This window comes from Acanthisitta chloris, unplaced genomic scaffold, assembly GCF_000695815.1.
Source record: "Acanthisitta chloris isolate BGI_N310 unplaced genomic scaffold, ASM69581v1 scaffold37401, whole genome shotgun sequence".
Taxonomy (NCBI): Eukaryota; Metazoa; Chordata; class Aves; order Passeriformes; family Acanthisittidae; genus Acanthisitta; species Acanthisitta chloris.
Genome location: NW_008658392.1, coordinates 26432 through 51395, shown reverse-complemented (window position 1 = coordinate 51395; position 24964 = coordinate 26432). Strand labels below are relative to the sequence as shown.

At 45.0% G+C, this 24964-nt stretch overlaps 1 protein-coding gene across 1 annotated transcript; it reads left to right on the top strand.

Moving 5' to 3' along the window:
* Positions 1 to 226: 226 nt before the first annotated feature.
* On the top strand, positions 227 to 24964 carry NUP188 (nucleoporin 188kDa; the record flags this gene model as incomplete). The annotated part of the gene is made up of 43 exons (XM_009085077.1): positions 227 to 289; positions 840 to 913; positions 1502 to 1586; positions 1930 to 2010; positions 2453 to 2497; positions 3110 to 3202; positions 3331 to 3450; positions 3839 to 4050; positions 4797 to 4911; positions 5139 to 5339; positions 6079 to 6168; positions 6716 to 6781; positions 7476 to 7595; positions 8000 to 8126; positions 8239 to 8394; positions 8729 to 8855; positions 9449 to 9536; positions 9623 to 9699; positions 9860 to 9974; positions 10307 to 10427; positions 10657 to 10723; positions 11142 to 11270; positions 11447 to 11580; positions 11940 to 12046; positions 12832 to 13038; positions 13840 to 14009; positions 14334 to 14403; positions 14994 to 15061; positions 15763 to 15958; positions 16455 to 16532; positions 16874 to 16959; positions 17218 to 17363; positions 18453 to 18634; positions 19000 to 19200; positions 19831 to 19923; positions 20079 to 20237; positions 20964 to 21101; positions 21518 to 21592; positions 22236 to 22445; positions 22777 to 22908; positions 23312 to 23382; positions 23858 to 23987; positions 24113 to 24964. Coding segments are annotated over 43 exons (5196 nt in total), but the record flags the coding sequence as incomplete, so codon positions are not given.

Below are 24964 nucleotides of genomic sequence, written 5' to 3'. Positions count from 1 at the left end.
TGGTTTTTTGCTGAGGTCTTGCTGTGTCAGTTGTCACCCTCTTTGGGTCTTCCATTGGTTCTTCCAGGACATATGAAACTCCTCAGCTAAAAGCTGAGTTCCTTAAATAGTTTTACTATATTGCAGTGTGATCTGCTGTGAGTTAATTGCAGGTTTGAAAAGGTGTCAGCTAAATGGAAGCCTGAAATAATATTCATCATTAAAATACTTTCCACCTTTTCCTTGTGTTTGCAGGAGCAGCAGGGAATTATGGACAATTCTTCTGGGCAGATCAGCTTTAAGAGAACCTGTAAGTCCATATCCTGCTGAGCAGGTTTGGCCATCACTGATTGTGCCCCGTGGCCAAATACTGTACATCTTTTAATATCTCTGAAAATGTTTTGCTGCTTTTCCCTCTTCCTCAGTGGAGTTTTGATCCTCTGTCTCTACTACTTTTAATTCTTCCACTTCTTCTTTATAGCTGAGCTCCCTGGAAAAGTGTATGGAAAAGGCTTTCCTGGAGCAGACACAAGTGCTGCTTTCTAGGCTGGCAAGCCTGGGCTGTTCCTGCCTTATTTTCAGGGATGAAGCCTGTGCCCAGAGGTTGGAAATCCAAATATTTCTGAACCCAACCCATTGCCTCCTGTTTCCTCACCTTTCCTGTGATTAGGCAAGGCAACTCTGGCTCATTCATTCAGTAATGGATCTGGAATCAGACTCTGTCACAGATTGTCTTGTCCAGTCTTGTCTTGTTCCTGTCTCTTTGTGGTGGAATTTCTTTGCTTCCCATAAGTTCAAAAGATCCTGTATTTGGGTGTATCACTGAGGGACCTGCTCAGTGGTGTTTGGTTCTCTTTCAGGCACAGATTGCTGTAGAGCTGAACAAGCACTGGCAGAGGTTGTTGGAGGGATTGTCATACTACAAACCACCAAGGTAAAGCCACTGCCTGACTGAGAGATGAGCCTCTCACGTGGGCTTTCCTACTACGTACAGGAACATGTTGAATATTTCTTTCTGCTTGCCTAAAAATAAATTTTTACTCTCTTGCATGATGAGATTTCAGGAGAGGAGGAGCAAGAGAAAGTACTTAATCCACGTAACAGTTTTGGGCATGAAATACAGACCAGAAAGAGGTAGCAGCAGTTTCTGCTGTCACTGCTTTTAGGTGGCTCTTAGCCTTTGTGAGCTGCAGCCTGTGAAATGACTCCTTTTGACACTCAGTCATCACAGGAAGATATCCAGATTCCCTCATTGGAAAAGGTGGAAGGAGTCTAACCTGCGTTTTTGCAGTGATAAAACTGTGAACAATGCTGATTTTTATCTGTTAACAAAGTTACACTTGTATGAAATACTGAAAGGCTGTTGAGGAAGAAGCAAATGTTCTTTTGATAAGAATGAGGAGTTGATAAGAAATTTTGATAAGAATGAATTTTGATAAGAATGAGGAGTTTGAAATATAGCCTATTTAGTTCATTCCTTGATTGCTGCATAATTAATGACTGACATTTCTTTTCTCTTTAGTACAACTTCAGCAGAAAAAATTAAAGCTGATAAAGATGTAGCTGCTCCACTAAAAGAGTTGGGCCTGAGGGTCAGCAAGTTTTTGGTGAGTGAAGCTGTTATCTGCTTACCTTTTATCCCTGCAATGAATTGTTATTTGGATTCTGATATTTAAGTAAGCTTGTTGATGTTCATAGAATCCCAGAATGTTAAGGGGCTGGAATGGAGCTTAGAGATCATCCAGCCCTAACCCCCTGCCCTGGGCAGGAACACCTCCCATCAGAGCAGGTTGCTCAAGGCTTTATCCAACCTGGAATGAACACTGCCAGGGTTGGGGCCTGTTGAGTAGAATTTAAGGTCCAGTATCCTATAGATATAGGATGTTAGAAGTATGTGTTGAGGCCAGACTTTTCCAAAGTGATGGAAACTTGACTCTTTCTTTTGTTTAGGGTCTGGATGAAGAGCAGAGTGTGCAGTTGTTACAGTCATATCTTCAAGAAGATTACAGAGGAACAAGGGACTCCCTGAAGGTCCATAGCTTCCATTAATGTTCTGTTTCCTCCACATCTTTCCTTAATACCAGTAGTTCCTTGATGCATGTGGTCACATGTGAGTCTGAGTTCTGATTTGGAAATGGCTTTGTAGCTTTTCTTCTTTTTCTTGAAGCTACAGTGCTCCAGTGCTGCTTTATGGAACTGTGACAGCTTATCTCTTCCTGCTCGAGTCTCTGCAGGAACTCAGCTCCACTATCCACCACAGGAGTGCAGGAAAGCTAGAGATTTATGGTGGAGAGTGGAGATGAAGAACAAATGTGTAGTTAGAAATGATTGCTCTGGCTTTGTGCTTGTGGAATCTGTCTTAACAAGAGAAATATAAAGAAAAATTGTCTTTGTTTCAGTCACTTTGTGAAAATATATTTTGTCAGTAGGTGTTTCTACAGGAGATACTTACTTTGTTGTGTTTTGTTTACAGACAGTTCTTCAGGATGAAAGGCAGAGTCAGGCTCTGATGCTGAAGGTTAGTCCTTTCCATTTGTATTTGCTGTGGAAAAGATCTGTTGACAGACAACCAACTTTGTTTCTATGGGTCCAGAAAACCTTGAAATAATTGAAGTATTCCTTTGTGTAAAGAACAAACTTCAGAAGGTGCTTCTGAAACTGAGGGATGTGCATGTAGATTTGAACAGTGTAAATAGTCTCTACAGGATTGAAATTTTAGGCTTAACATCAGGGAATTTAGCTGGGTAGATGTACACTCCCTTATTCTCCAGAGCTTGTAGGTTTGTATGTTACTGTCTGAAGTGACAGCTCTGAAATGAAGGATGATGATCATGTCTGACAGAGGATAACAGGGATGAGGAATTACAGATCTCCTCTCTCTGTCCTTTTACCTTTCCCTTCCAAGTTTTCTCACTTAACAGTGTAATTATAAACATACCCCTGTGGCCATTTGTTTTACTGAATTCTCTAAAATTCATTAAGTGGGTTTAACTTCAAGACTGCTCAGTTGAAGCTCCATCTGCAGTAATGTCTGAGCACTCCTGTGCTGGAGGCCTTGGCAGTGGGTGGGAGAGGGCAGTGCATGGGAGTTGGGTAACAGATGAATACTGATGGCACTGCACACTCACAGCTTGCTGACTACTACTATGAGGAGAGGATCTGCATCCTGCGCTGTGTCCTGCACGTGCTCACTTACTTCCAGGATGAGAGACACCCTTACACAGTGAGTACAGGAACCCTTTCTTGGCCCCAGTGTCACTGAGATAGGCCAAATGTGGAAGTTGTGTAGTAATTCTCCACTTGTGATTGCAAAAAGCACCTGAGAATTCCTTTGTCTGTTGTTTCTCCAAGGCTCAGTACTTGCAGTGTATTGAAAAGTTGGACAAGGAACTAGTTCCGAATTACAGGAAACAGTTTGAAGCACTGTACAAAGCAGAAGCTCCTACATGGGAAACACATGGAAATCTTATGGTATTTTCTTTCTTACTATTGCTTATCAAGCTCACAAAGTCTTTCCTTATGTGTTGTGTATTAGAAAATACATATGTGCAGATGCAGTTAAAGAGGATTTTCCTCCTGGCTCAAGAAACATAACATTTGTTTTCTCTCTAACAGAACACTTTTTCAGAGAGTTGTGTAACATATTGTTCCTTGTAATAAATCCATGGGTAGCCCTAGGCTCACAGAGCCATTTATGTCCAGTTGTTCATGGTCTCTCTGTATTCATAGTTGCCTTCTTGCCATTGACACAATTAATGGCTACACAAGCTGTTAAAATGCTTCCACACTGAAGTCTCTGACTGCTTGGAGCTCACCCTGTGAGCGTCAGCATGTGATGGTGGAACTTTGCTTTGTGCAGACAGAACGTCAGGTCTCCCGTTGGTTTGTGCAATGCCTCCGTGAACAGTCCATGCTCCTGGAAGTCATCTTCCTCTACTATGCATACTTTGAGATGGCACCTGATGAGCTTCTGGCCTTTGCAAAGATGTTCAGAGAGCAGGGGTTTGGCACGAGGCAAACCAACAGGCACTTGGTAGATGAGAGCATGGATCACTGGGTGGATCGTATCGGGTAAGTGCTGTGTGTGTTTGTGGAGTGCAGAGCAAAACTATTGTTTTCCTCAGGGAAAAAAAGCATGCATCATTCTTGCTTCTGTCTCCTAAAATCATCACCATTTCAAGCTAAGCTTGTGAAGGCAAAAGAGCTTTTCTGGTTATATTGGAGGTTGCAAAGTAAGAGAGGTATCCATAGACTAATTTTAGTATATAATCTTGCCTCTGGTAAGAATGGCAGTGAAGATATAATGCCAGTCCTTAGATGGACTAGTGGTAAAGTGAAATTGCATCTTCACAGTCCTGTGCTGCTCTGGCTGCTGCCTGTGTGGAGGCTGACACTCTCTGGCCTGGGTTGTGTGTCTGCTCACAAATGGCAGCAGTGCCTTTGTTGTGCAGCGTGGGCCATGACTCAAGGGGGAATGAGAATCCTGCCAGGTGGTAGAGAGTCACCGTAGTGGAAAAGCTGTCTTCAAATTACACTTTCATTGTCTGTTCAACCAGAAATGGTAGTTCTGAAGGTTGTAATTTGTCATAGACCAGCATTTCCAGACAAAAACTGGATTATGTGCTCTTAATTTCCTGTATTTTCTTAGTGCTTCGTATGTGCTCTTAATTTCCTGTATTTTCTCACTGCTTCAAAGAACAGGTGAACAAAGCAAACTAAAGGTTATTTTTTGGCCACTTACAGTTTAAAAAAGACCCCAGATGAATACTTAAGTAAAGTTTCTGACCTACTTGTTTTTCTTCTTGTCCTGCTTGTAGCTACTTCAGTGCTCTGATTCTGGTGGAAGGGATGGAAATTGACTCCCTCCATGTGCGTGCTCTGGAAGATCGGATAGAGAAGCACAAGTTAGCCAACAGTGAGCACATCTACCAGGTAAAGCACTGGCACAGTAACCAACCCCTTGTCAGGCCTAACAGTACAGAATTTCCTGTGCCTGCCCCAGCACTGCTGTGTCTGTGAGTTTCTGGTACTTGGTTTTGTTGCCCAAGTGTAGAAACTGGCATCCCCATAACATGACAAAGACACAGCTATGTGCCTGCTGAGCATGAGCTTCTTTCAGAAGGTCTCAGTTGGTTTGCTTTTGCCCTGTGTGTGTGCAGGAGATGGACAATCAGCTGCTGCAGTTTGGGGATGTCTCACATCATGCTCCAGTGCTTTTGGCCTGGGCTCTGCTCCGTCACACCATAAACCCAGAGGAAGCCACAAATGTCATCAGGAGGATGGGCAGCACTGCTATCCAGCTCAATGTGTTCCAGTATCTCACCAAGCTGCTGCGATCCCTCAGCAGTGGGGGCAAGAATGTGAGTTTCTTAGCATCCATGTAAGCTCCTGAAGGTCTTTAGCTGCTCCTGGTGTAAAGCTGTGATGGAAAGGGGGTGATTTTGCACCAATGTTCTTTCCAACTCAATCCAGTCTTAAGCAGAGTATGCAGCAGAGCATGTTCTGTCATCTTCTTTCAGTGAGGGTCAGAAATGGAGTTGGATTGAAACAGATTTTTATGTCCAAAGAATAAAAGAAAAAAAAATCTTTGTTAGCTGGTTATGTCCAAAGAATAAAAGAAAAAAAATAATCTTTGTTAGCTGAGGGGCTGCATCTCTCTTGAGCAGCACAGACTGCGTTTAATCACATCTGTAAGTGTAATTGCAGTTATGCATTTTCAGTGTTGAGTGATTTAACTCTGCACTGTTCTCTGGATATAGTTTCATGAGGCAGCACTGTATGAGGGTAAATACTTTATAGACAGAAACTAGTGATAGCAAATCCTTTTGATTCCTACAAACACTGAGCCGTATTTGAATTTGCTATCTGGAAGGCATTTCTAGTGGTAATTGTAGTGGCAGGATCCCTCTCTTCAGTGAAGAATTTTGTGTTAATGTGGAGCTGAACTGGTGCCTGCTTTCTGTTTTGCTGCCCCTCTGCAACAAGGATGTATGAGAAAGGGAGTTACTCAGTGTGTAAAGCAAACTGAGTGGAGTTAAAATGTGTTTGTAATTCAGTCGTTCTCATGATGGCCTTGTGTACCTTTTTTTTTTTTTTCAGTGTACTGCCAGCACAGCTTGTATGTGTATTTATGGACTTCTCTCCTTCATCCTGACATCACTGGAGTTACATACCTTGGGCAATCAGCAGGTAAGCATCCAAGGCCTGTTGCATCTGTTAGGTAATTTAAAATAACCCGTCATAACTGGTGCTAATTACTTGTTAAATTGTAATCCTGGATTTAAGACCACAAGTTTTATGTGGCTTAGAGTGATTTTCTGGGTTTCCTACTGCATTTACACCATGCAAACGTAGTAAACACATCTGCAGATTGGTAATAAAAGAGCACACCTTGCATTGGAAGTCCTATGGATTTGAAACTGATTGCTGATGTGTGATTTCCAAAGCAACAGAATTAGTCCACACTCCCATTTCTGAGTTTGATTGGACACCATACAGATATATCTGCAGGTGGAGTGGACGTGTTCATCGTGGCCAGTGCATTCATGTGGGCATGGCTGTGGGCTGGCTGTGTGCCCTGGCTGTGGGTGTTTCTGTTTGAGTTAGAGGAAGCAGTAACATCTTGCTGGGGTAAACATGGAAACTTAAATTCCAGCCATGCAGCAGAATCTGGTTGGGATGAGATCCCACTGTGTAAAGTAGCTCTGAATTTTTTCCATCCTCTCTTCCTTTCTAGGATATAATTGATGCTGCATGTGAAGTTCTGGCAGCTTCCAGCATTCCTCAGCTCTTCTGGAAGACAGTGAGTGTCTTGGCAACTTGTTTGACTTACCTTGCTTGGAATCATAGAATCATAGATCAACCAGGTTGGAAGAGACCTCAAGGATCATTGAGTCCAACCCAACTGTGGTCACTAGACCATGGCACTAAGTGCCACATCCAGTCTCAGCTTGAGAACTTTCAGGGATGGTAAATGCACCACCTCCCTGGGCAGTCCATAACTCAGACCTGATGAAAGATTCCCTCTAAGGAAAGGAACAGACTGGTAGTACTTAGTGAGTTGTTTTCTAGGAGGACCTGTGGAGCTACTGTGTTCCTTTGCATCTATCTTTGATTTACTTTTGCCCTTTCCTGCCTTTTAGGTACAGCCTTGGCTTTACCCTTGAAAAGGATACTGGAACAAGTGTTAATATAGGTGATAGTTGATAGCAGGGCTGGGGCTGCAAGGAGTGAACTAACTGCTGGCAAGAGCATTGTGCTTATTTTTTTATTGTCACAGACTCAGGATGATATGTAATGCCTTACAGTCTTACTTCTTGCCTTATACTTGCAGACTGCCTCATGCTTTAGTCTGTGCAAGGACTGGAGTGATAATTTTGTGCATGGTTAATGTGAAATGTACAGCTTAAAAAGGAAGTGTAACCTTGTGCTATACTGAGACCATTTTAGGTTTGCTTTTTAGTAATAAGACATTTGTTTTCTGTTTCCACCCCCAGAAACCAACTGCAGGTCTGGGTATTATCCTGGACAGTGTATGTGGGATGTTCCCCCATCTTCTCACTCCTCTCCTTCAGCTGCTCCAAGCTCTTGTCTCTGATAAATCTACTGCTAAAAAGGTACAGGATCTCTCTTGGTGTTTGGGAGATGATTTATTTCATTTATTTTACATGTGCTTATCTCAGTTGCAGTCTTGGGTAACAGACATTGAGCCTTTGTCAGAGAAGAGTGGGCAGGACAACTTTTTGTCCTGTACTGTTGCAGGGTGCTGTTTTCTGGCTTTTAGAAAACTTTTCAACTCTAATGGCTGAAGATTAAGCTGCTGCCTCATTTTTGGGTGGTACTTCACTGATGAGAAGTTCTTGACTGGTTAGATGAGACTCATCTGGACGTGTGGGCTGTGTAATAGTGCTTTGCTAGGGTTGATGTATTAGAAGGATATTATACATGTCAAGAAAACTTGCCCATTCCTAGAAGTGTCCTGCCTCTTTGGCTGTGTTGTTGAAGCTCTCTCTGTGTGCAGGTGTACAGTTTCCTGGATAAAATGTCCTTCTACATTGAGCTGTACAAGCACAAACCTCCAGATGTGATCTCCCATGAAGATGGCACACTGTGGCGAAGACAGGCTCCAAAGCTCCTCTATCCCCTTGGTAAGGAAACTGCACTTCACCTTTTCTTACTGCAATGCTTTGGGGAATTTAGTTTTTTTACCTGCCTTCTAACTAATTTGTGTCTTTATTTCATCTGCTTCTTCAATTTTAGGACTAGGTCAAACAAATCTACGGATACCTCAGGGGACAGTGGGCCAGGTGATGTTGGATGATAGAGCTTATTTGGTACGCTGGGAATATTCCTACAGCAGCTGGACACTGTTCACCTGTGAGATTGAGATGCTGCTCCATGTTGTGTCAACAGCAGGTGAGACAGACTGGGAGTATAAAAGAATAAATCAGATTAATTGGTATCACTTTGAGGTTGGTAATAGGACTGAACAGTTCTGAATACTTTTGAAAGAGCATAGAATACAGTCCCAGAAACTTGATGATGATGATGATGGTTATTGTTCTGTAAAATTCACTGCAAAAGGCCGAGAGATGAGATAAATTTGAGATGAGGGAAAAGCTGAGAAAGATTAATTTTTTTTTGATATGGGGAATGCTGGAGATGTGTGCTGAGATTAAAGTGCATTGTTCCAGATTTGAGTCCTGCCTAAGTATGGTTTTGCATTCTGGTGTTGGTTTTCTTTACCCAGATGTGATTCAGCACTGCCAGAGGGTCAAGCCCATAATTGATCTGGTTCATAAAGTGATCAGCACTGATGTGTCGATAGCAGATTGTCTTCTGCCAATCACATCACGAATTTACATGCTCCTGCAGAGGTGAGACACTATCAGTGCAGGTACCTGGGCAGATAGAATGAGCTGGAAGAATGATCAATTACTAATTTTGCCAAGAGCTTTGCAAGAGAAGTGTGTGTCAGTGCTTAACTCCCAAGGCTGGTGTTTGGTTCTCAAGGCTGTCCTGGCTACACATGGTTTAATGCATGAATGGCTCCTCTTCTGCTTCTTTCCTGAATGTTGTGCAACTTGCAACTCATTTGAAGGCATTTTATTAGGGAAGGGGGATAAAACATAGCATTAGAGCAGTAGCTCCCAGTGTTGAAACAGTTGTACTTATTAACTCCTCCCAGAGTTAACTGCCTGGGAATTGATGCTGTGCTGTGTAATTATTGTTCTCTGTGACAACCTGCTGTCTTGCCAGCCTTGCTCTGGCAGTAAATCGATCTGACTCAGGTGTGAGGGGGAGGTGGCAAGTCTAGACTGAAAGTGCAGACTCTGGTGTCTGTATTTACCTGCTTAGATTTTATACTTGTGTACTTAAGTGAGCGAGAAGCTTTTTCGAATGAAAACCCAGTGTATAGGCTGGACCACAGGTGGCAGTGCATTTCAGGCATGCTGTTTCTCTTTTGTAGGCTAACAACTGTAATCTCTCCCCCTGTGGATGTTATTGCTTCCTGTGTCAATTGTTTGACAGTCCTGGCTGCTCGGATGCCAGCCAAGGTGAGGAAAGCCCCTGCTGGCTTTGCTGGGGGGAGAACTAGTAGATGTGTGAGTTACAGGGAATATCTGTACCTTTTCTCTTGCAGGTTTGGACTGACCTTCACCACACAGGGTTCTTACCATTTGTTGCCAATCCACTGTCCAGTATGAATCACATGATTAGGTATTCATGATCTTCCTCCTCCTTTTTTTTTTTTTTACCCTAACCTATGCATAACATGTCATAAGAACTTCCTGCCATTGTGCAGTCTTTGCACCTCACATCTCTCCCTCATGCTAGAGTCCTGCTGTTCATGTGATAAACCCTCTTGTTCATTGCACAGTGCAGAGAGAATGAATGCTGGGGGCTATGGAAACCTATTGATGAGCATAGAACAGCCCCAAGGCGAGTACAGTGTTACCATCTCCTTCCTGAACCTGGTGACAACTCTTGTCCGGGTGAGTGCTCTGATGTGACACCAGCTGGGGGCTGTCATCATAGGGAGGTGAAATACAGCCTGAGATCAGTGTCCTGTGCAGCAACTCTCTGTCATTCATCATGGGTTGACATTCCCTTCTGCCCTGCTGTTTGTGCTTTCTCTGGAGTCTCTGATTCTTGCAAAGAACATTTTGAGTCATTTCATCTACAAAAGACAAGAAGTTGCTTGTAAAACTATGTCCTCATGCTCAATAGTTTTCTGACACTTTAGAGACATAGGGTGTATCTTTCTGCAAGAGTTTTCTTGTCCTTTTTCCTCTTCCTGGTTAAAAGACATTTCTCTTTCTCCTAGGGACAACTTGGTAGCACCCAGAGCCAAGGCCTTGTGCCCTGCATTGTGTTTGTCCTGAAGGAGATGTTACCAAATTACCACAAATGGAGATACAACTCTCATGGAGTGAGAGAGAAAATTGGTAAGGATGTTGAAACAGGGAGAAAGAGGAAGGTATAAAAAGGATCACCTGCCTTCTCAGACAGAATGTGTGACTTTTACTTCCTTTTTTAACATACCTTTTCTAGCAGCCATTTGGGGTTTGCTCTGTACATCTGCTGCTAATGTTAGATGCTGTGATTTGTTTGAAAAGAATAGGAACTAGGCAAAAGTTCTCAGACACTGAGTAGGCCCTTTCATCTCTGTTTTAGGATGCCTGATTCTGCAGCTGATCCATGCTATACTGAATTTGTGCCCTGAGATGGATCCTCACAGCAGGTAAGACAAGTGCTGGGTCTGAGATCTGAACCAGCCTGGCTTACAGTGCAGGAGTCACTACCATTTTGTGTCAAATTTGAATGCAGACAACTAGGGGGGAACTGGCATAGCTCTATAGTGCTGGTTTCAGCTCTTTTCTGCATTACTGGATCCAGGAAGGGTAGAAAAGGATTAGGGACAGAGCAAACCACTTTGGTTTCTAGAATACCTGGTGAAAAAACAAGAGTGCATAGATTGCCTGGGCCAAACTGCCATCCACTCTCATATGTGGTGCAGCCACTCTGATGAAAGTAGAAGGGAGAATAAAAGATCATTGGTCTGTAGAAATGAAGAGGTTACTGTGTGGTAGTTTTCTAAGTTCTATGTGGCAGAATCCTGCAAGTGCTCCTTGTGACACTGTCCTGTTTGTGTGCCCCAGCCATGCCCCCAGCCTGCAGTCCTTGTGCATCTTCAGCCTGGCCAACACAGAGGCAGGACAGGCTGTCATTAACATCATGGGCATTGGTGTGGACACCATTGACATGGTCATGGCCTCCCAGTCCAGCAGGTGAGTAGTGTGTGGCTGTTTCGGCAGCTTTTATGTGTTGACATGACAGTCTGAGTGAAAACGTCCTATAACTCCTGATGGACAGAGTATTTCCTCTCAGAATGCTGTGCAAACAATAATAATAAATGTCCATTGTCAACACAGCTACTTACTTTGGTTTCTTTTTGGAAACACAGTGATGAGTCCCAGGGCCAAGGTCAGCTGCTGATCCAGACAGTTAAGCTGGCATTCTCCGTCACCAACAACGTCATCCGACTGAAACCCCCGTCCAGTGTGGTGTCTCCCTTGGAGCAGGCACTCACTCAGCATGGTGAGTGTGCTTTGGGGGGATTTGCACACTCATTGCAAACTGTAAAGTTTCAAAAGGTTCCAAAAAGTGGTTGGTAGAGATGGGAGGAGGCCTCTTCTCCCTCCTCTGAGGCGTTCTCCCCCTCTGGGGCAGCTTCTAAAGGATTAATCAAACATGGTTTATTGTTTGTTGCTTTGAAATGAGCTAAGTGTAATTACAGACTATATTAAATCAGCTGTCATTAGTGCCTCTGGCTGGGTCCAGGCCTTGCTTTCTAGGGAGACCAGTCTAGTTCCCACCTGCTGTGGGAATCATTATGTGACAAATAGTTAGATTTTGTTGTAGTTTCTTCTCTTTGATTTTATTTGTGTTCACTCCAGGTGCTCATGGAAACAATCTTATTGCTGTCTTGGCCAAATACATCTACCACAAGCATGACCCTGCCCTTCCACGCTTGGCCATCCAGCTGCTCAAACGACTGGCTACGGTGAGATGAGACACCAGTGCTCCTTTGCTTCTACCCTAGGGACTGATTCCACCACCAAACTCTTTCAAGATAATTTCTTCAGGCTTCTTTGTATGAGGGAGTTTAATATGTGTCAGTGAGGCAGAGTAGACTGGCAGCTGTAAGGTAGAGCACAGCAGAATTCACCTCAAAGGCCCTTTAGTTTTTTATTACGATCTTCTGGTGTTTCAGAAGTCACTGAGCACTCACTGAGAGGCTTCCCATGAGTGGGGTGTTCTCTGCAAAGTATTTGCACCTCCAGTTGATCTCTTCCCAATTTTTGAGCAACTTTCTCAAGTCTTAAATACAAGTCCTACACCTTCCTATCTGGAACTTTAACACTTTGCTGAGAAGATGATCCTGTTAAGTTTTTATCGTGAGCTTTCAACTTTGCCTTCTAGACTTACCCTTTATGGCTACTAAACTTCTGAGTATTTGTAGTTTTCTTAAAACACATAAATCCAGATCTGGGTTTATTTATTTCAAGCAATAGAGTTCCCAAACTGTTTTACTCTTTGTTCTTTCTAGTTTTTTTGATAACCCATGAGAAATAGGTGAGGGATAGAGCAGAATTGCCAAACTTGGCTCACTTGGCAGGTTTCTTCCCCCATAACGACAACTTCCTTTTGAGTTCCCTCACATGTGTTCATAGATTCGATACTGAATATTTTGCAGTTTCAATGCAATACAAATCACCTTTTCTATAGACCAGCAGGATTCTGTAGAGCCTGGAGGTTTCTCCTTCTGATGTTTGTTGCCTGGTGCAGGTGGCTCCCATGTCTGTGTATGCCTGCCTGGGCAGCGACGCCGCTGCGATCCGCGACGCCTTCCTCACCCACCTGCAGAGCAAGATCGAGGACATGCGCATCAAGGTCATGATCCTGGAGTTCCTCACAGTTGCAGTGGAGACACAGCCTGGGCTCATCGAGCTCTTCCTGAACCTGGAAGTGAAGGATGGCAGTGATGGATCAAAGGTACAATAGCAGATACTTGCCCAAAGTCTCTCTAGCTTGTATAGCAGTACTACCTCACTGGTCTCTAAAATCTGGTAGTTCTTACATGGAACTTCATGTGCTTAATGTAAAGATCAGTGGAGCTTGTGCTTGCTATGGATGTGCTGCTACCCCAGTTGCACTTTTCCCTATAACCAAAGAGAAATTTTCCTCAGTATTTCAAGGCAGATACTGAGTTAGCAGAAGAACATAGAATCATAGAATCAACCAGGTTGGAAGAGACCTCAAAGATCATAGCATCCAACCCTACTGTGGTTACTAGACCGTGGCACATCCAGTCTCATCTTGAAAACTTCCAGGGATGGTGAATCCACCACCTCCCTGGGCAGCACATTCCAATGTCTGATCACTCTGTAAAAAACATCTCCTGGGTCAGACCAAGGATGCCTGTGACCCACTGTCTTGGCTCTGGCAGTAACCAGGCAGTGAGAAAGCTGAAGAGATACAATGGACAATATAATTTTTCAGAACACCCAATCTGGTGCTTTGCAGTTCAAGGTCTTCTTGGGTTGGACCTTTTGAAGGCACTTGGTCTTACTAAGTCTTAGCTTAACTCATTTTTTATTCCCCAATATATTCCATTTTGTCACGTGTGTTATGACCACATTCCTTGTAGTCATCTACAAAATATGAGTCATCTACAGAATACAGGACAGCATCGTATTCCCAGATTTATTTCTCTTGTGTATTAGGTAAAACTAGCCACATTCTGCCTTCAGAGGATTCTGTCACGATTTAACCTCTTGTTTCCTTTTGCATTAGGAATTCAGCTTAGGGGAGTGGAGCTGCCTCCAAGTAGTCTTAGAGCTGATTGACTCCAAGCAGCAGGAGAGGTACTGGTGCCCTCCCCTCCTGCACCGAGCTGCCATCGCCTTCCTGCACGCGCTGTGGCAGGACCGGCGCGACAGTGCCATGCTCGTGCTGAGGACCAAGTGAGTTGGTGTTTTCCTACCACACATTTACCTTCCTTTTTCCTAAAACACTTCTTTTCTTTGGCCCATCAGACTTTTCAAGACATTTACATACTGTTCTTTGTGTGCCTTGGTGAGGGGATGCAGTGGGTGGGCTTTGAGTTTGGAAGATGAGAAGTTTGTATATGCATGTTCAGAAGAAAATCTATTTCTCTGTTTCTTTCATACAAAGCTAAACTTGTATTTACCCAAACATAGTTTCTATGAAGTTTGAAACAGTCAAAGTGCTGCTAAGTGCATGGCATGGGGGAGATAACTGATATTACTTCTATATCTATCTTCTAGGCCAAAGTTTTGGGAAAACTTAACTAATCCCCTCTTTGGGACTCTTCCTCCACCCTCAGAATCATCAGAGGTGAGTTACAGCCAAACGACGTGAAGGGAGTTGTGTACTTGTTAGAAAAGGTTTCCAAGTGATGTTTGTGGCTCTTCCCTCTCCTTGCAGCTTCCCAAAAGGAAGCAGGATCAAGTGGGTTAAACACAGTCAGATGAAGTGAATGCTTTCTGGATTTGCAGAGGCTGTACAGCCATAAACTGTCTTTTGAAATTCTCTGCTCTTTATTCACACATGAAACAAAAATAGGTGTTCCCTAGGAGCTGTGGTGACACCCTGGAAGGTGTGCTGGTTGAAGTGTATCCATGCTATGGGCAGAGCTCAGGCTGACTTGTATTACAGAGGAATTGATTAGGTTCCCTTCCTTCTGAAAGTTCTGTGCTCTCAGAGTGCAGCTCTGAACACAGCATTCTGTCCTAACTGCCACCAGTCCGTGCTCAAATGGCTTAACTTTTGCCGTCCTGGGAGAAAAAAGTATCCCAAGTCATCCCAAGTGAATGGGTAGGGATAAACCAGAATTCCACTTACCTTGCTGAGCTCAGATTTTGCTGTGGTTTTTTGTCGCTTACCTTGCTGAGCTCAGATTTTGCTGGGGGTTTTTGTCTTTATAGCTCAGTGTCTTGGATACCTGTGCCTTAATCATGAAAATCATCTGTTTGGAGATCTACTACGTTGTCAAGTGAGTCCTCTCCTTCATCCCTGTACTTGATAATTATCTGAACTGTGTGTGTGAACTCTCTGTAGACCATGTGGGCTTTGAGGGCCAAAGCACATGGAATCCTGTGACAGTGTGGGAGTGATTTCTAAGCAAGTTACAAACATGCATTTGAGATTCTTGTAGTCACTGATTGCAGAGAGATGTTACAACCTGTAGGTGAGAATGTTAGTATTAGGATTTTCCTTGTAACCTGTAATGAGAATTCACAGTATTTATTGAAACTAATTGTCAGCTAAGCTACTGAACCTTCTGTAGTGATGGCTGAATAACAGTTAGTTTCCTCCCACTTGTTTTCCAACATAACTGGCATTTAAGATGCTGAAAAGTCAGGATTGACTAAAATATCTGCTTAAACAAAATGAGCTCATAGGTTTTCTTCAGGGATCATGTTTTTCCTTCACATCTGATGCAAAAAATGGAATTTCCTGCACAGATCTAATGTTCTTTTATGAATTTTTATGGAAAGAATAATCAGATATTGGAATGTGCTGCCCAGGGAGGTGGTGGATTCCCCACCCCTGGAGGTTTTCAGGATGAGACTGGAAGTGGCACTTAGTGCCATGGTCTAGTAACCACGGTAGGGTTGGACTCAATGGTCTTGGAGGTCTTTTCCAACCAGGTTGATTCTATGATGGGATAATTTCTCCTCTTGATTTGGTCAGGGGCTCCCTGGATCAGTCCCTGATAGACACCCTGAAGAATTTCTCCACCAAAAAACGCTTTGCCTACTGGTCAGAGTACGTGAAGTTACTGGCACAGCACGTGGCAGAGACTGAGGGCACCACCTGTGCCTCTGGCACCGAGTACCAAATGCTCATCTCAGCCTGGAGGATGCTGCTCATCATCTCCACTAGCTATGTAAGAGCTCTCTTACCTTGCATGGAAATCTGAACCTAACATTCTGAATAACACAGTGCCAACGACTTCCTAGGGCAGCTAAGAATTCGCTGTGTTTCCTTTCAGTGTTGTTGTATATGTAGTTACAGCACAGGTTGGCACAAACTTGGTGCAAGAGGTTGGAGTGGGTGGGTTCTGCTGTTTGAGCAAAACGAGCACATTGTCTGTCTCAGCAGAGGAGGGAGGTAGTAAATAATTTTTCTAGCAGTTTTAAGTAGTTGTGTTATCCTGAGGAGCTTTTCCTGAGTCAAGTGAGGGAGGGATGCACCATCAGGGAGTTAGTCCTTGCTGACTTCTTGTCCGTGGTTAACATAGGACTTCAGTGATTTCTGTAAAGCTCAGCATCTGTGAAACTGGGTGAATTCTTAAGGTAACAAAGCAGTAAACTGATATTAGGCTGTTTAAGAAAATGTGTCTTTTGTTGTGCCTGATTGACCTTTGTCTTTGTGGCTCTTAGGCAGATATCATGCATCTGACTGATTCAGCAGTTCATCAGCAGTTGTTTCTGGATGTGCTGAGTGGCACCAAGGCTTTGGTACGTGCTGCTTCCTATCAATTCATCCATTTCCTAGTTGCTCATCTTTGTCCTATAAGGAATTTTGTGCCTACAGCTGCTTGCTGTCCTAGAGATTTTTAGTCCCTGCGAAACTGGGCTGAAATAGTCTATCTCTCTGAACTGATGAGCTGCTTATGAATCTCTATTTGTTTGTGTCATTCTTGTCATCACTGAGTGACCCTGCAGGGTCCTGGCTCTGGTCCCCTCAGTGCTGCTGAAGAACAAACCTGGTCATTTGGTGGTGGTGCTTGGGCTGAGCATTTCTGGAGGGTTCTTACAGTGACTGTTGCAGCTGTAACTCTTGCAGTATTTCTCCTTAGCTCCAAGTTCCCACGTCAGTGTCCTGCCTGCAGCTGGGGTCTATGCTGTGTACCCTTCTTCTGATCCTGCTCAAACAGTGGAAGAGGTAGGTATTTTGTTTGGCTAATTATTAGTCACTGCTAGAAATAAAAACTTGGGAGATTAAGTGTTTTGCTGTAGTCAGATTACCTTAGAGGTTTGGGGAGGAAAATGAAGCCTTATCTTATGGAATGTCAAATGTCTTTAGGCTGTTGCTTTTATATGTGTGGGTCATATAACTTAGTGAGCCACACAGCTCAGTCAAGCCAATATATTTATTGAGGGATCTTGTCTAATCTGAAGAGCTCTCCCTTTTCGTTGTCAGCGAGTTGGGTTCTGTGGATAAAATCATAAACTCCTTGACGCAGATTCTGGAGGGAGTACTACAGGCAGATCAGCAGATGATGGAGAAAACCAAAGCCAAAGTGTTCTCAGCTCTTATCACTGTTCTGCAGATGAAGGAGATGAAAGGTGAGGTGGTGTATGAGCAGGTGTCCAGCAGGGCTGCATGGTGAACACATCCTCCACCAGCATGTCCAGGGTAAACCTCTGTGGTGGTGGTAGTGGTGCAATGCTGAATGTAGTCACCAACCTGTGGGACTCCTCTCCTTTTTTCTTCCTTGTTCTAGCTAGTTTTAGAAAGAGATGAGGTTTATCATTCACAGTATGTGCATGTCTTCCCTTCTCTTGTCTTTCCCTGACAATAACCTGTGTTTGATCAGTTTGGTTCCCATGTGTAGCTGGAAATAGCTCAGTGAGTGTGGAAGGACACCCTAGTAAAGACACTCTCACAGAGTGAATGTAGAGCTTAGATTCTGACATGAATTTCTAGCTAGACATAACAAAAGACACAAACACAAGAAAGTTTTCTCTGAGTACATTTTGATAGAAACAAGATAAAGTAGTCTGGTCATTCCTCCTGTCCCTCGTGGGGGCATCTGACATCACAGTAGCACCTGAAGACCCTCAGTGCAATCTGCAGTATTTCTCTGCACAACACATGGAAAGGCAACTGTGATGGGAAGTGTCAGCTTGCCTTTCTGTGTGTTCCTTGTCCCTCTGCTTGGGCCCTGCAAGCCCATGTGTTTTGGGAAGTAAACAGGACATGAAGGGTTGGACTATTTTAAAATGTTATTCTTTGCTGTTGAATTTGAGTTTCTAGTCATCCTGGTCTTTGTATGGACTCACAGAACATGGGCTGCACCCAGTCTGCCTGGGCAGTACCAGCAGTCTGGAGCAATGGCTGAGAATTGAGTAATGAGCAGTTATGGAATAATTTGTCCATAGTAGTGCTTCATTTGTGTTTTTACATGTCATGAGTTTATATGACTTCTTGGTAAAGCTGCATGTTTTTGTTATCCAGATGACCATCTCATCCCTTATTATATCCTCCTAGATTTAATCACCTACATGACTCACAGTTCCTCATGTTCTGTTTTGTAGGTTTTGAAATGTAAACAGAATAAATGCCAACTCCAAGAAATGTGGCTCGGTGATGTTATGGGTTCTGAGTACCAGGACTGTGTGCTAACTGGTGTCTCTTGTGTGTGTGTGTCACAGTGAATGACATCCCCCAGTACTCCCAGCTGGTGCTGAGTGTGTGTGAGACACTCCAGGACGAGGTGATTGCGCTTTTCGATCAGACTCGGCACAGCCTGACCCTGGGAGAGGCTGCAGATGACAAGGACAGTATGGAGACAGATGATGCTTCCAGAGCAAAGCACAAGGACCAGCGAGATGGGGTAAAGCACCTGTTCATCTGCTCTGCAGCCATATTCCCTCTCTCCAGACTGAAGTTTCATGCATGTTTGGAACAACTTTGCCTTGCAGCCTACTGCCTTCCAAAGGAGTGTCAGCAGCTTCTAGTTCAGTGTTACTTCATGTCTTTTTGGCACACATCAGTTGGGGAAATTAGCTGTTGCTGCCTCTCTTTCAGAACATTGGCACAATTGCTAGTACAGCCATGAGGTGTGCAGTGTGATGTGAGGGATGCCTCATTTGTGATTCTGAGAGTGGTTGGACCTCAGGTTGTGTGAGTAAATGCTGTTGAGATATTTCTTGGTATTTATGTCAGCCCTGTAAACTCTGTACCTGATTCTCTCTACAGGTGTGTGTTCTGGGTCTGCATCTGGCTAAGGAGCTTTGTGAAGTGGATGAAGATGGAGACTACTGGCTGCAGATTACTAGGAAAGTGCCTGTGCTTCCTACTATCTTTGCTGCATTGGAGATCAGCCTGAGAGTTAAACAAAACCTTCACTTCACAGAGGCCTCGTTACATTTGCTGCTGACCTTAGCAAGGACTCAACAGGTGATGTATGCAGAGAAATGAGAGCTCAGAGCTGTACACTTTGACTAGGAAATGTGTATCTCATTATCCTGTCTGACATGCAGCTGAACAATGATAAAGGGTTTTTTTGGAGGCTGGCAAGCAGGAGGTCTTGTATGTACACCTGCTTAGTGTGCCTTGTTCTCCATAGTGGGATGTCTCCTTGGAAGAGCTGAGCCAGCCAGGGAAAAACTGTCATTTAGAGCAGGCACTTTCACCAAATGGATTCTGCAATGCAAATATGCCCTTGTTAAAGCAGCATTGGTGTTGGAACCTGCTTTCTCATTAGTTCTGATAAAGTATCTTCTAGCTATTAGGAATTCAACTTGTGTGGGTCTTTAGGTGAAACCAAGGTTGTTCCAAAGCCTTTTGCAAAGATTATGTACATACCAGAGCAGGTGATAAATGGAATTCAGAGTACAATTATGCAGGTTAGATTTTACTGCTGCTTTTCTTGATACTGAACTTTTAACAAGACAGAACTCTGCAGATGAAAGTTCTCTAAAAGGGCAGTGACAGTGCAAAGGACAGAAATAGCTGGTGGAAAAGAAGATTCTTCAGTGTCAGAGAGCAGAGACAGATTCTAACAGCAGTTTGTTCTGTGTCTTGTAGGGAGCAGCAGCAATGGCTGGAGCTGGTGTCACCCAGAGTGTCTGCCTGCCCCTCCTGAGTGTGTACCAGCTCAGCACAAATGGAGCCATTCAGGTGGGTGCTGCTTCCTCAGTGTGGAATGTGCCAGGAGAGCTTTCCATACCCTGCCCTGTGTGGGTGGGAAGACAGCAGCCACCCCGAGAGACTGGAGGCTGCCAGAATGGTGTGGAGGGAAAGAAGTAATTTATTTTTGTGTGGGATTTTTTCAGACATCTGCTTCATCCCGAAAATCTCTGGATGCTCCTTCGTGGCCTGGGGTGTATCGCCTCTCCATGTCCCTCATGGAACGTCTTCTCAAGACCCTGAGGTACAACTTCCTCACGGAAGCGCTGGACTTCGTCGGTGTCCACCAAGAGAGGATCCTTCAGGTGAGCCACACTTCCTCTGGGGTGGTTTGCTTGGCTTCTCTGTTCCAGTAGCAGTGGAAGGATGTCAGAAAGAAGCAGTGACGAGAGGCTCCTGCCTCAGGAAGGGTTGCAGTGGAAATAACTCCATAGTGGGAGGAGGATAGAATGTATGAGCTGTGGGTCCTGCATGGATGATTGTTGTGGTACCTGTTGGAGCTGGGCAGTCACCATCTGCTCATCCTGTTTACTTCTGGGGTGGTGACTTTGCTACAGGTGCTTAACGTGCCAACTCAACAGAGCACCAGAAGTGAGAGTTTGAGGGGAGCTTACTTCGTGGCTGTGTCTCTGGAAGGAAAAGTAAAAGAGTTGTTCTTGGAGGTGTCTTCAGCTCAGCCTGACTCAGATAATGAAAACATTGTGGTGAGGGGTCAGTCAGCACTTAGGTCAGCAAGTTCTCATGTCCTGCAATGATGAAATACCTGTCCTGGCTGGATTGTGTCAGTGCAGACATGCTGGACAGTCCTGTTTGTGTACAGGTGCTGAGTTACCTGGTTGTAATGTTCCCTAGACAAATGTCTCTTCTCATGGCCACACAGTTCCTGGAATGCCTTGATCACTGTGTAACAATATAAAGTTCTCTGAGCCTGACCAGGTCCTCTGTACTTTCAGCTTTTTATTCTAGAGGAAGGAATGGGATTTTTGTGATTTATCTGCCATGGCCCTCATTGATTTCCCTCTCCTTTCCAGTGCCTGAATGCAGTACGGACTGTGCAGAGCTTGGCCTGTTTGGAAGAGGCTGATCACACTGTTGGCTTCATTCTTCAGCTCTCAAATTTCACAAAGGAGTGGAATTTCCACCTGCCACAGCTTATGAGGGACATGCAGGTAGGAATCAGGATATTGCTGTGGATAGTACATTGCCTTGGAGTGCAGGGATTTGGATGCCTTAAGAGAAAATGGCACTGTATCACCTTTTTATGATTTTTTTTTATTGGGATCTACAGCTGGGGTGATTTAACTGCCTGCTCTGTCAGTTCTGTTAGTACCTTGACTGAACTGAGTGAGGAAATGTAAATGCTGGAGACAGAGAAGTGATAGCTTGGAAAAATAACTTGGGGAATCCAGTGGTTTACTCTCAGTTCTTGGTGCCTGGTGATTCCAAGAAAATACTGGGAAATCCAGAGACTGTATTGATCCTTTATGATCACAGTGCTCTGACTGGATTTTCTAGCTTCCACCAGTGAACAGAGAGATGAGGTTTGAGCTTTTAAGACACTTCTTCCTCACCTTATTTCTTTCAGGTGAATCTGTGTTACCTGTGCCAGGCCTGCACCTCCCTCCTGCACAGCCGCAAAATGCTCCAGCACTACCTGCAGGTGAGGATCTGAAACCAAACTGGAAGTTAGGAGTGTGTCCCATGCTCCCTGTTGGAAGGCAAGCATCACTCAGTATCCAGGCTCTTGGATATGGGATTGATTGTCAGCAATCCTAGTGGTGATTGTTGACAGTCACCAATAGGATGTGCAAAGAGGAGTCTGGACACGAAAATCCTCTGGACAGAGTAGAGCCAGTCCTGGAGGTCCAAGAGCCTGTGTTGAGTGGTGCTGTTGTCACTGTGCACTGCAGGAAGGAGCCTGCACTGTTGCAGGACTCTGGAGTGCCATTCACTGGTGCCCTTGGTCTGATTGAACTTGTTCAAGGGAGGTTGTTCTGGCTCTTGGGACATCCTCAGATGCACGAGGTGGAGAAGATGCATTGCTACTGTTGTTTCAGCATGGCTCAGGCTTGGTGTGTTGTTTCTTGTTTTTCTGGAATGTGGAACAGCCTCTGCAGCTGCCTCCCTGCAATGCAGTGCCTCCCTGACACACACCAGGAGTAGATTCTCAGCAGACGACAGACTTTGGGTGCCTTATTTCTTCATTCCTTTTGTTCACAGCAGTCTTGTTCCTCAAAGCATTCATCTTAGTGCCAAATAACCATCATCTGTCTTCAAGAGTTCATTTTTTTCTTTCTCCACAGACAAAGAATGGTGATTCCCTCCCATCCAGCGTGACTCCCCGGGTGCAGCGTAATCCCCAAGCCTCCTCCAAACATCCCAGCCCTGAGTCAGAGGCAGCAGAGCAGAAAGCTCTGCTCACAGTGCAGTACAGTCTCCTGAAAATCCTCAGCAAGTCTCTCGCTGCCCTGCGCCATTTCACCCCTGATGTCTGCCAGATCCTCCTCGACCAGGTAGGGAGAGAGGAGAGGTGCTGCTCCCTAAAGTGAGAGGTTCTGGATCTGGGTACACACACCTGGGCCCTGGAAAAGAGTGTGGCAGCAGTCAGTACCTTGGTGTGTGCCAGTGGTGGCAGCTCTGGAGCTGGAGGAGGTTGATGGGTGTGAGGAGAGCCATAGAGCCTGGTTGTGCAGTGCTGTACACAGCACTGGGATTTGGGAAATTATCTCAGTGCTTCTATTTCTCCATATAAAAAGCTTGATAAGGGACTGTGTATTCCTGTTCCTATGGCAACAGCATACTCATGGCTTCGAGGGTCTCACTCCTTTTGCTGTTTCTCCGCAGTCTCTGGACCTTGCTGAGTACAATGTGCTCTTTGTGTTGAGTTTCACCACACCAGCCTTTGACTCAGATGTGGCACCTTCCTTTGGGACACTCCTTGCCACGGTCAACGTGGCCCTGAACATGCTGGGAGAGGTACTGACTGATTCCCTGTCTGGGAGCATGGCAGTTGCAGTGATCTCAGAGCACTCTGAGTGACACTTTGAAGAGCAGAATTAGTTCTTCTTTTGTATCTCCTGCGGTCTCACTCCTTTTGCTGTTTCTCCGCAGTCTCTGGACCTTGCTGAGTACAATGTGCTCTTTGTGTTGAGTTTCACCACACCAGCCTTTGACTCAGATGTGGCACCTTCCTTTGGGACACTCCTTGCCACGGTCAACGTGGCCCTGAACATGCTGGGAGAGGTACTGACTGATTCCCTGTCTGGGAGCATGGCAGTTGCAGTGATCTCAGAGCACTCTGAGTGACACTTTGAAGAGCAGTATTAGTTCTTCTTTTGTTTCTCCTGTCTCTGATGCCTGTCTTTTCTTCCCCTCCAAGCTGGATAAGAAGAAGGAACCTTTCCCTCAGGCTGCAGGGCTGAATATGCAAGAGGGAACCAAAACCCTCAAGTAAGTGTCTAGCTGTTTGATGTAGTCAAGGCCAAGCAGTGCAACCCAGGGCTCCTCAGATCAGAACTGAAGTTTAGAGGCATTTGTATAGCTCCATAGCTTCTCACTCTGCATCCAGGGAGCTCAGATAGCAGCTCTCACTCCATAGCTTCTCACTCTGCATCCAGGATGCTCAGATAGTAGCTCCCAAGCAAACAGGGATTTTCTGGGGGAGGGTGTGTGAAGCTAGCCCACCCTAATCATCCACTGAAGATGCAAGTAAAGAGTTGTTTGATGCTTAATTACTGGTACTTTGAAATCAAACTTCCCTGATGGCCACAGAGGTTTCTGCCCTTGGGTGTCAGTGCTTGAGCAGAACGTGCACAGTGTTCCCTTCTACACCCCCAGTGTGTGAAGTGTTTCTAAGAACATTTAACCTTGAAACCGAAGTGTGCTGACCTTTCTGGCTCCTGCTGATGTGTGTTTGTTTGTGCAGGTCTCTGCTCATGTTTACAATGGAAAACTGTTTCTACCTGCTCATCTCCCAAGCCGTTCGGTACCTGAGGGACCCCTCGGTGCACCCCCGGGACAAGCAGCGGATGAAGCAGGAGCTCAGCTCAGAGCTGGTGAGCAGCTTGTGTTGTCCTCTCTCTGTTCAGTGTGTGTCTGTTGGGAGGTCACTGCTCTGGTTTGGGGAGGGAAGGGGTGTGTGTTGGCAATGAGCTGACTTGTTACACACTTGTGATTTCAGAGTACTCTGCTCTCCAGCCTGTCTCGCTACTTCCGCCGGGGTGGTCCCTCTTCACCTGCCAGTGGGGTCCTTCCCTCTCCTCAAGGAAAATCTGCCTCCAAGCTGGGCCCTGAGGGGCAGGAGCCCTTGTTCCAGCTCGTGCAGGCCTTTGTGCGGCACGTGCAGAGATAGATTCGGGCCTGGCCCTGCCTCCCTTTTCAGGACTTGCAGCAGAATGATTCATGTCCACCACAGAAGGCTTCACCTTTGGCAGGGCTGGAAGCAGGACTGGGAAGGGAGGGAGGCCAGGTGTGGGCAGTGGTGCCACCTGAGCAGCATGATGATCCCATGGAGCTGTTGCCACCCAGGAGCAGAGTGAATGTAAGGAGAGCCCCGAGTGGCTCTCTGGTGATCAGCCCACCTGCACAGCCTGCTCACTGCATCTGCTACAGCATCCTGGCTGGGTACGAGCACTGAACAGTCAAAACTTTTATTTTTGTAGCTTGTACCTCAGCTGGGGAAGCTGTGGCTGGATGGAGTGAGCAGACAGATTTCCTGCTGGGCATTAACTCTGTTCCTGTCACCAGGTGCAATCTGCCTCTCCCAGGCAGAGTCCAGCTAAGGCACACCCAAGGGATCAGCCAGTGATTCAAAGACCATCTTTCTACTGCTATTTTTGTACTGAATGGTTCCAGGCAAGATGGTGTATGTGTGCTCACGCCTTCCCTCACCCTGCAGTCTGTGTGTTGTGTGTGTTTCTGAAGAGCAAGGCCTCACTTAAGGTTTTTACATCAAAATGCCATTACTCCAGTCTTGCAGTTTTTTTGTAACTGTGCCCTATTTATACTGATATTAAAACCTTTATAGACAGCA